Consider the following 11,280-nt stretch of genomic DNA (forward strand, 5'->3'; position numbering starts at 1 on the left):
GGAGGAAAAGAGTAGGAGTGAAATATTTCTGGCATGTAATGACTCACATTACCCTTAACTAAATCTCTGTAGTGGAGTTTCCCATAAAAGACTCACAGCCAAAAACAACGGAGAGTTCTGAAGTTGTTAAGGCAACAGAGAAATAAAGGACTTCAAAAACAGGAAATCTGCTGTTAACGGCCACTACCTCGCTCTGTGTATTTTCATTTTCATTTTAAAATACATTACTGATGAAAGAGACTGGGATCCATCACACTGTTTGAACAAAAAGTTATCATTTATTCACATTTTTTCTAAACACAGTCAAAGCTTATTTTTCCACATTGAAGTTCAAGAACATTATCATACAGTTTCTGCTTGCACAAATTCCTCTTTTATACACATACACACAGAGATGTACTCTAAGAGTACAGGCACATAAACACAACAGCTGTTTCTTGATCAGTAGCTGTGACTTACAGTGAGGTCAGGTTCAGTATTTAACACACAGCAGTGTAATTCTGTGGGAGAATTTTCCCACAGTAACATCAAACTTCATTTGTAGAGCAACTCTCTAAATAAAGTTCTTTGCAGTAGCACAACCAAAATACATGTGAGAGAAACAGTAAAACAGCAATAGCTTGACTGGAGGTTTCAGGGCCAAGTATGGACTGCATAGTATGGACTTAATATCATGGATTTAGTTTTATTAGCAAATGACAGAAATAAAATTGGTTTCAGCTTGTTTCAATTTACTGTTTCACTAATTGCAAGGAAAGTCAGAAAGTGGTGACATGGATATAAACTACTTTATTCATAAACTACTTTAACATATTTCAATTTACATTAATAGCTTGTGTTTATTTAATAGAAATTCATATCTTATCAAACAATCTGCACTGCAGATAATATATACTTATACAGCTTTAACCTTTGTTGGTCAACTTGTTTGCTTCTTTAATGATCTATTTAAGGACAACACACATTAATTAACATTTCTGTAAATGTGCCAGTTAGCCAGCATGATCGTTTTCAGCTGCAGTCCTTTGGCAAAATGTTCTGAAACCAATGAGGTGACAATTTAAGAAGTACAAAGAGAGGACAGTAAGATGCTGAATTGACAACAATCGCAGCAAAGCATCAGTTTGAGGCTGATGATATTCTCTGTTACATCAATGAGCTACTGAGGCTACATTACCAACCAGCAATGAAAGCAACTGCTGCAGACACACAGAGATCCTGAGGAGGAGTGGTGTTCGCCACAGCTACAAACTGAAATGGGTTCTCAGGTGGTTTCTGCTTTCTTTTCCCACCACTGCAAAACCATTAAAACCGCCCTCATGTGTGTCACACCTTTGCAGATGGTCCTTCGTTAGGATGAACGATGTCACTGCACTTAATGGATCAGTCCCACATGCACCATCCTGCTGCCACAAATACTCACCAGCAATCAACAAATCCATCGTTTTAACTTCTGTTGAATAATGTTTGTTAATTTTTACAGTGACCAGCTGTTTTAGGAAATTACTGACCATTTTTATATATTTGTGTCCTGTGTTACGGCTCCGGTAGGAATGAATGGTCTTAGGACTGAGTGATACAGAGTAAGACTTACAGACAGACTTACTCATTGCTGGTTTTAGCTTTTTTATGGGACATGCTGACGACAAGAAAAATCTAGAATAACCCCGCCTTACTTTACATAGATAAATATTTACACGTTTTGTAGTAATGAAATGATCTGAGCTGTATATATCTCTCCTTACACAGTATTACACTTCAGTCTATGGCCTCAAACTGTAGTTTGACCGTATGGTGTGCAAGTACGTCACAAACTTCAGATACAAAGTGAACTCTACAGCAGCTGGGCTCAGGTGAGAAAACAGCTGTGCTAAACCGAAGCTTCTGCAAACACAGCACTTTGTTATAAGAGAGGGCGCTAGTTCCATTCAGTGCAGAGGGTACGCAAGGTGAGACTTAACTCTTTTTTATGTGTTATTTTGGGCATTTCATGTCAACAGTTAGCATCAGTAGAGAAATGACAGGAAATGACGGAGAGAGGTGCAACAAAGGACTCAGCCAGACAGACCGGGGACATTGTGGTTCATGGTCGATGCCCTTCTAAGCCCCATGTGACTCCTCCTTAAACTCTTAACTGCAGGTGATGGTAAAGCAGCAGCTCCAGACTGTACACGTCACGCCTTTCCAACAGACTCACTCTGCAGAGGGCAGGGGAGAGTGTTGTGTATGAAAGCGGAAAACGTCCTTCAGGTTGTACTTTCCCATTTTGTTGTGCTTGTAGTAACGGGCGGACAGAAAAGCCACTATGATGGCAACCAGAGCAACAGCAGCTATTACTCCAAATATAATGTATCCGATGTGGTTGGCTGCAGAGGGTTGGGGGAAGGGTCGGGGTAGAGACAAGAGAAACAGAGAACAATCTGCATCAGATCATTGAAATACCACAAAAGTCACAATGAACTTCCCCTCTGGTGTCGCACGTTGGAACAACGTTGAACCACTGTGAGAAAACTGACTGAAAGCAGCACTGTGGTCAGCTTCAGTCCCTCACTCTGTAGTAACAACCGCTCTGAAGACTGAACACAGTGAAACTCATAACTCACCTCGGACATCCACGTTAAACGTCACGGTGAGGGCATCCACGGCGTTCCTGACGGAGCAGGTGTACCGCCCCTTATCCGCAGTTCTTATAGAGCTGATAGTGAGAACGCTGCTGTTGGTGGTGGAAAGCCCATCTGATGGTAACAACCAGGTGTATGAGGGGCTGGGGTTTCCCACAGCTGTGCAGTTCAGCTGTAGAGGACTTCCCTCTGTGATGATAATCGGATCAGGATGTGATGAATCATTACGCTGAGGCTTATCTATGTGTTGAGAGGGTGAGGAAGAAAAACACGTCATTACAGCAAAATGGGAACAATTTTGAAATATAAATACCATCCATTGATGCTGGCAGACAATGTAAAAGAGCAGTGGTGGAAAGTACCCAGTAACTTCCACCACAGGACTGGCCAAGACAGGCTTTCGTATTTCACTTTCAGTTTGTACTACTATGTAGCTCTGCTCCAAAACATGTCAGAGGAAATGCTTCAACTTTGAATCCACTCCATTTATTTCCAGGAGAAACTGTAGTCAATAGTCACTTTGCAGATTGATGTTTACATACACATCATCAGTAACAAACAGTGAAGCATTAGCTCAGTCAGGGAAGCCAGCACCTGTATTCAAACACAATGGGGCTAAATGCTCACAATTACACTGCAAGCACCTAAAATAATCAATATCAGTTTAAATCCATGCAATATTGTGAGTATTTTCAGTGCTTGATCTTGCTGTCAGACAGCCCTTTCCTTTGGCACTTCATTTTCTTAACCTTCTCGCGCTCCGCACTCCTACACATAAGTGCAGCTGTGCCTGGCACGCTAATGTGGCGTGTTTTCATTCAAGAACATTTTTCTGAAACACTGTCAGACATGAGCAGATTGTGTGCTGCAGGGTGAGAGACATAAGACATAAGAGAGAAATAAAAATAAGTGATTATGACAGCAGAATGAATGAAATGCCGTCCACTGTGGAGACACAGGACACAGGAGACACTGTTCTGTATTCTCTGGTCCACCCTGGTCCTTCTCCTGTGCACTCTGGAGAACCAGCTGTTTCTTTGCTGGTTGTTTGGTATTATTTGCAGGTATTTAGTGTTATATGACCTGATGGCTGAGGGCAGCAGAAAATACAAAGGAAAGGGCTGTCTGATGGCAAGACAAAGCCGTGAAAAAGCTCAAAATATAGTGTCCACTAAACTGATTTATTTTATTTGGACCTTTATTTAGGTGTCCACAGCAGTACACTGTTTAGCTTCTGTGCTGGTGCACCTGTCTGCTTCTCCAAACTGTGGGCATGCTAACCCCCATCTAAAGCAGTTAATACACGACTATCGATGAGCATCTGTGGAAACCCAAACCCAGACTATCCCTTGTAGATGATAGAGCCTTGACAGTGTGTACCTCCACATCTAGCAGATGCAGAGCAAGTTTAACATTTGCTTGGAGTGGCCACCTGAGAGATTTGCATCCAATATTTACTCTGTACAAACTCCTGAGAGACATATCTGATCTTTAGAGCTTTTTCACTGAAAACGTGCCGACAGCTGTGAGAGTGATCCAGAACAGCAAACTGTGGGCCGTAAAAGCAAAACACTGAGATAAAAACTTTATAGAGCTCTGCCATCACTGAAAAAGAGGTGAAAATGGTAAAACAAGGGTGTCATGGTGTGTTTGAATAATTGTTATCAGACTCACAGAGGACTGTGGCAGTGACGGTTTGTGACGCCACCACTGGAGGGGGCTGTGGTCCTTCAGGTCCCAGCTCCAGCTTGGCTTCACACCAGTACTGGACTCCATCATCTTCCTTCTTGGGGGTGATGTTAAAAGTGAAGATCTCAGTCATTGGTGTCTTCTGCTTTGTGTTATTCTTGGACTGCTGTGGATACAGTGCTGTCTGTCCTTTGTAGAAGGTCACAGTGAGGTTTTCAACAGGAGCAACGTCCTGTACTGTACACTGCAGAGTGTACTGATGATCCTCACGCATCGGCCCAGTGTGGTTAACAAAGCTGATGGACACACTGTGTGGAGGCTCTGTGGAGAAAGGGAAGGAGACAAAGAGACAAGCTGAGAGACACGTGCAGAGACAAACACACAAAGAGGATAATTTGCGTTGACTGTACATCATGAAACCATCACTAGCAGTAGTGTTTGTTCACCAGCGGTTTTACTTACGGTAGACAGTTACAGGCAGGGTGCTGAAACACTGGCAGCCAGTTTCTTCAATGTTATAATAGCACATGGCAGATGTGTCCCATTCAGTCATTGTGTCAATTCTCCAAAAAGCCGTGGTCCCATTTATTGTTCGGACTCCCAGAGATGTTTCCAAACCATGTGTCTCGCTGTGGCAGTGCTGACATACAGAGCACCTGGCAGAGGCCGAGTCACCAAACTTCACCACCAGCCTGGATGGAGTGAAAACAGGTTCATCTGCACACGGGTCATCTGAAACACAGACATTAAAGGTTGTGACTTTAAACCGCTTGATGCAAAATAGTCATCAGATACACTATTAAAGAATCTCAAACTGTAAATTCACACAAACAAAAGTCACTTTACTGCTACATACTGTCACTGTGTTTGGGTTTATTTATGCAATGTATTTCTATTTTTCCTAAACAGAATATCTGGCCTCCCCTTAATTACTAGACAGGTGTGTTGCTAGGCCACCTGAAGTGGTCTGTAAACAAAACATTAGCAGTTATGTTCATGTTTGTTATTTAGCACACGCACACTCGTAATTTTCCAAGGTCAAAAAAATACTCACCAAAAATAGATTCATTTCCATCATGCAGATTTTCTAATCATATGTTTTCTGTTTCTACATTTCCAGTCAATCACTGAATAAATCAATAAGATTATGGGTTAACTTATTCAACGCTAAGGTCCAGGACTGATTTCAACAGTTCAAATAGTTTTTTAACCACTACTGAATACTGAATTCTATATATTAACTTTTAGAAGTGACTGTAGGAGACTAACCAGGCGTCAGTGATGAAACCATCGACACTGTGAAAGCTTTGTTTTATTCCACGATCAGTTCATAGTTTTATTGGCGAGGCCACATCACGCGCAGTTCTGCCACGGCATGGTGTACAGTTTGAAATGTTAAGAGTAATATTCATAATGTGAGAAAGAAAGATGCTTTGTACATTACTGTACTAAATAACAGCATATACACAATACAACACAAGCTATAAAACACTTTACTATTATGCAGTACACACTAAACAATAATGAAATAATGGCAATTTTGACATACAAATATATATCAAAAAACGTTAATAATGGAACCTTAAGGATGTAAGTGCAGCAATAAATTACAGTTTTCACTCAATCTGATGAAACACAAGTGAAAAATGCAACAAACAAACAAACAAAGAAAAGAAAAGAAAAGAAAAGAAAAGAAAAGAAAAGAAAAGAAAAGAAAAGAAAAGAAAAGAAAGCACGAAGCCAAACAGCGCCGTCAAAGACGGACTGTTGACCGGTTGCAGATCGAAGCAGATGCGGAGAACTTACCACAGCTGGACACGCGGAAGTCGTGCAGAATGTTAATCAAAGAAACAGCCAAAAATATGTGTCTGAAAATCATTATTCCCAAAAATCGAGGAGCCGGCTGAGACACGTTTGTCCGCAGTGTGCGATTGAAATCGGAAGTACAATCCGGACAATCCTGTGGGGACGTCGGTGAGGTCGGACGGAGCTGTGGATCCGGAGCGCGCGCTGACGCTTCAACGACTGACGCCGTGTCAGTCACGCTGTTTCTAGTAAAGCTGTGAAATTGAAACTAGTTTGGGGAGGTTTTCCGAGGGACATTGGGAAATTCCGGTACTCTCATCAGATGGTGACTCACATCAACCCCCTGCGTCAACTTTCAATGACCCACTGAACTAAAGATGCCCCACACGGATACACTGAAGCGTCAGTCAGCCTATAGATGGACTATAACACACACAGCAGAGGTGTACGTTTAGGAAGGCCTGCTTCTCTAAGTGGACTTTGGTGGAGGAATTCCATGTTCCGGAAACAGACTCCCCTTATCTCCTTCCTGAGAGCCCTTCCTCCCTCCAGTAGGTAAAAGCCTCCAAGTCTTAGACTGAAAAACGTTCATTCACCTTCACCCCGTCTGCCTGTGTGGACCCATCGCTGCTCCCTGCTGTCATATCCCAGAAAATCTAGATCCCGCACTGATGTCTCCCTCCTCAGAGTTTTTTTTAAATCTGTAATTATCTCATTCCTTCCCCCACCGCTCCAGCATGCAGGCAGAGGAAGCCAGGCCTCCATATCAGAAGGCCAGATATTTTAATGGCGTTTGGTGTTAGGAGAAGAGCAGCAGACAGACACAACCAGAGCGGTCAGCTGTGATTTAACACCATGTGAATGACACTCTTACCAGGAACACCTTCAGTTAAACAACCACCCTTTCTGAATAGCAAGTTCCCCTAATGTCTTTTCTAAGTTAATAAATCACTTCCTGATGCTTTATAGGTCAGACATGAGGTCATTAATTAAACATTGTGCCATTGCTTTGTTTTGTTTATAGCCTACGTCCAGGAAACGTGTCAATCCAACATGTTAAAAGAATAGTTTGACATTTTGGGAAATGCACTCACTGACTTTCAAGCTGAGTGGAGAGGATACCGCTCTCCTCTGCGTGCTAGCAATGAAGTTAGCCTACAGCTAGTAACAGTTAGGTTAGCTTAGCGTCAAGAATGGAAACAGGGGAAACTGCTAGCTTGGCTTTGTCTAATCATAACAAAATCTGCAGCACCCAGACGGCTCACTAATTAACATGTTATACCTGTTTTTAGGCTTAAAAAAAGAGCCACAGCTAAGATGCAGCCAGATTAGATATGTGTGAAGTGATCTTTAGCTGTTTCCCCCGATTATAGTTCTTATGCTAACATAAGCTAAGCGGCTGCTGGTTGCATCTTTATTTTAAGCATTGTTTGTACACTTTGGTATTTTTATTTGTTAAACAAACACAATGTAACGTGTTAACAGAGAAACGCCAGCTGTTTCCACCTATATCTGCTAAGCTAACTGGCTGACCTATTAGACGAAGAGGTATAATGTGTTAATTAGTGACCGTTAGAGCTAATGGTTGACAGTTACCTTTCAACAGAGCAAGGCTAGCAGCTCACCTTTGTATCCACTACGATAACTGGCTGAGTAACATTAGCTCCATATTTAGCATACACAGTGATACCACTCAGCACCAAACTCAAGAAAGCGAATCAGTGAGTTTCTCAGAAAGTAGAACTGTTCCTCCACAGTAAGAGCACTTACTTCTAACATGGTCACAGTGGTTAAACGATATAAAACATATAACATTGAATTCAGCAGCACCTGCACTTAAAAACAAAACTACTTTAGTGCAAATCAAAGCAGGAGATATCCATAGTAATACACATAAATACAGTAGATTAATAGGCCTAGTTCAGGAAACATTTTTTCAGTTTACAGGCAGCTGCAAAACAAACTTGTCCAAAGCCAATGTTTAATCTCCATGCCAGTTATTGAATAACCCATGGTGAGCTTGGCTGTGCATGCTCTGAAAGAACTTGTTCTTCTTCTCGGGCAGTGAGACAGTTTACAGTAATGATATACTTTGAGCAGGAGAGCTATAACAGTGTGACACATAACATAAACAGAGACAGGCTGTAACAGGACAGGGCTGTAGCTATTTGACTCCTCAGATCATGTGAAATATGATCTAGGAGTCATGTGTTCACAAAATATTAACAAGAAATCCACCTCTGTGAATGAAAAATGAAGTCATGCGCTGACGTGTCTGGAATTTATTTAGACATTTTCCAGTTCTGCAAAATAGGAGAAGTGAAGCACAGAAACATAGAAAAAAAAACAGGAAATGCACATCAACTGGGGTTAATTTAGCAGAAGTTGAGCTTGAGTAACCATTACTTGTTAATGGGGGGGGGGGGGGGGGGGGGGGGGGTCATGAAACCAGCATGACTGTCATTGGCAGGTTAGCGCTATTCAGAGAACTGGGCAGGTATGTGTGAGGTTTGTACTTCTTACATCGTGCCCATATTTGTATTTTTTAGTTTATGGCGCCCCCTAGTGGCACTGTGCTTCAAGTTGAAAATACCTCCGTTTTTGCCTGTTAAGTACAAGTAATGATGTGAATGTGCTTATTGATAATAACATAGGACACCCTAAATGCTGTAAGTTATACATTATGGAAGGTTCTGCTTTAAAACTGAGGTACAAAAGCAAAGTCCTGTTTATTTTCTGTCAGACTTGGGTGTAGTTTTTCCTCCCAGCTTTTCAATGAGAGGAAATGGGCTTGGAGGATTATGTAAGTGCACACCAGTTATGCTTTGATGGTTATCTTGATTCCTGCTAATGAGTAATGAAAATATTGTATTAACTGAATAAACACAACTATAATGTGTTAAGTAACTTATTATAAAAGAGTAGGAAAAACAACTATGGTGATGACAAAATAGAATGTTTCTCATTTTTGTTTCTTTATCATAATAAAATATAGCTTAATGTTTTGTAACTTACAGCATCTATCACTACGGAGGTGATCCCTCCAATGGTTAATTATTTCCCATTTTTCTTTATTTAGCTCATGGTATATCTATGCCTTCTGGACATTTCCAGATATGAAGCTGTGGTGGAAAAAGCCAGAGTAGTTTCTTTATAAGACTGGATATCAAATGTCAAGACATCCTGAGTACCGATCAAAATGCATCTGTTGAATATTGAGAAGTGACAAATACTCAAAGCTGGTGTTGTTTTATACACACACAAACACACACACACACACACACACACACACACACACACACACACACACACACACGTATATACATACATATATCATATATTTCGTGAGATAAATCAGGAAACATGTTTAAGTTTAAATTTTTAAGCAAAATACCTTATTTAACATTTGAGCAATGAACAGTTTGCAAGAAATGATCAAAAGGTTTAAAGTTTAATTTAAGAGCAGCTCTACTACCATTACTAGTTCAGAATCAGCCTCAGTCCTAATCCTCAATAGTAGCCAAAGTCCTGGTTCTGGTTCTGAGACAGAAGAAGTAGGGGAGGCACATGGCGATGATCAAAACCAGCACAGATACTGCTACAATGGCCATTAAAAGGATGGGAACTGGATGTCGAACTGGCAGATGATCTGTAGGCAAAGAAGTAAACAAGTGGTCCATTAATGTAGGTATACAGCACATTAAGAGGAACATACACTGTTATATGCTTGTTTCTGTCCAGTGGTCTGATGACAGTGAGGCAGTCGTAGACTACTTGGTCTAGTGCATTATTTTTAATCAGCAGGGTTATGGGGGAGCTGATGTTATGGCTGGGCATTATGGCTAACAGTGATGTTCAATATCAGCATATACTGTATCTCTATATGGCAAATGTATGCACAATGACATGTAAAACTGTGCTCCACGTCTGTGTATTATGGCAGAAATCTTGTCACACACGGCAAACAAAAAGCACCGTTTAGGAGATGCTTATTCACTTTCTTGCAGAGAGTAAGATGAAAGGATGAAGACCCCTCCCAGATGGCACAAGATTTACAGTTTGCTTTTTTGAACAAATTCAAGCAGCTTGATATAACATGTTATTTAGAGACTTTTAGAAGTGCTAGCAGGCAGATTTAGATAAAGCTACGCCAGCTGTTTCCCACTTTTCCAATCTTTATGCTAATTCATCAGATATCCTCTGTGGCATCAATAACTGCCATACGTCCAGAAATATCAAACTATGGCAGAACATGCTCATATTACCATGATACAGTTCAAATGACAGTTGAGAAAGAATAATATTAAATGATTGCCAAGCCTTGGTTGTTTTCTTGTCAGACTCACAGAGGACTGTGGCAGTGATGGTTTGTGACATCACCACTGGAGGGGGCTGTGGTCCTTCAGGTCCCAGCTCCAGCTTGGCTTCACACCAGTACTGGACTCCACCATCCTCCTCACTGGGGGTGATGTTTAAAGTGAAGATCTCAGTCACTGGTGTCTTGTGCTTTACGTTATTCTTGGACTGCTGTGGACCCAGTGCTGTCTGTCCTTTGTAGAAGGTCACGGCGAGGTCTTCAACAGGAGCAACGTCCTGTACTGTACACTGCAGAGTGTACTGGCGATCCTCAAGCATCGACCCAGTGTGGTTAACAAAGCTGATGGAGACACTGTGTGGAGGCTCTGGAGACACCAACAGAGAGAAATGTGGACGCACGTCAGGAAAAATTTTAAATTATTACATGAACTTGTAAGAGAGTCCTTCAGATCTGCCCTAATCTTTCTAACATGCTTCATACCTCACTCTGATTATGGGCTGAATGATGAAACCATCTGAGTGTTTCATACTCAAAACAAGTTTACTTACGGTAGACAGTTACAGGCAGCGTGCTGCAACACTGGTTATCATCGTCATCAATATAGTAGCACAATGCATGTGTGCCCCATTCAGTCATACTGTCAACCATCCACAGTATCATGGATCCATTTCGTCTCGTCACTCCATCAGATGCTTCCAAACCACTCGGTCTGCTGAGGCAGGCATGCCGACACACAGAGCAGCTGGCAGAGGCTGGGTCGCCATGCTGAACTACCAGTCTGAATGGGCTGAACACAGGTTTATCTGCACAGTTTGCATCTGCAAGACACACATCAAAGAGATGTAA

General features: G+C 41.5%; 1 protein-coding gene across 2 annotated transcripts; it reads right to left on the reverse strand.

Annotated features, from left to right (window-relative positions):
* Positions 1-253: 253 nt before the first annotated feature.
* Positions 254-11,097, reverse strand: LOC139336753 (vascular cell adhesion protein 1-like). 2 transcript variants are annotated; one of them, XM_070970971.1, is made up of 5 exons: positions 6,117-6,587; positions 4,773-5,042; positions 4,296-4,631; positions 2,604-2,861; positions 254-2,366 (listed from the first exon to the last, which is right to left on the reverse strand). In XM_070970971.1, exons 1-5 carry the CDS (start codon positions 6,187-6,189, stop codon positions 2,194-2,196), a joined length of 1,110 nt encoding a protein of 369 aa, XP_070827072.1. In that variant the 5' UTR covers positions 6,190-6,587; the 3' UTR covers positions 254-2,193. The 2 variants fall into 2 exon arrangements, with proteins under 2 accessions (XP_070827072.1, XP_070827082.1); XM_070970981.1 differs by lacking the exons at positions 4,296-4,631; positions 4,773-5,042; positions 6,117-6,587 and adding exons at positions 10,463-10,798; positions 10,983-11,097 and having other exon boundaries at positions 255-2,366.
* Between the last annotated feature and the right edge of the window lie 183 nt (positions 11,098-11,280).

Source organism: Chaetodon trifascialis, chromosome 2 (assembly GCF_039877785.1).
Source record: "Chaetodon trifascialis isolate fChaTrf1 chromosome 2, fChaTrf1.hap1, whole genome shotgun sequence".
Taxonomy (NCBI): domain Eukaryota; kingdom Metazoa; phylum Chordata; class Actinopteri; order Chaetodontiformes; family Chaetodontidae; genus Chaetodon; species Chaetodon trifascialis.

What these genes read in the sequence shown, in the direction of transcription:
- LOC139336753 (XM_070970971.1), bottom strand. Translation starts at nt 6,189, where the DNA reads ATGATTTTCAGACACATATTTTTGGCTGTTTCTTTGATTAACATTCTG. An exon ending in CTTCCGCGTGTCCAGCTGTG is followed by an intron (nt 5,043 to 6,116) that starts GTAAGTTCTCCG and finishes TCTGTGTTTCAG; the next exon opens with ATGACCCGTGTGCAGATGAA. An exon ending in CGTCACTGCCACAGTCCTCT is followed by an intron (nt 2,862 to 4,295) that starts GTGAGTCTGATA and finishes CTCAACACATAG; the next exon opens with ATAAGCCTCAGCGTAATGAT.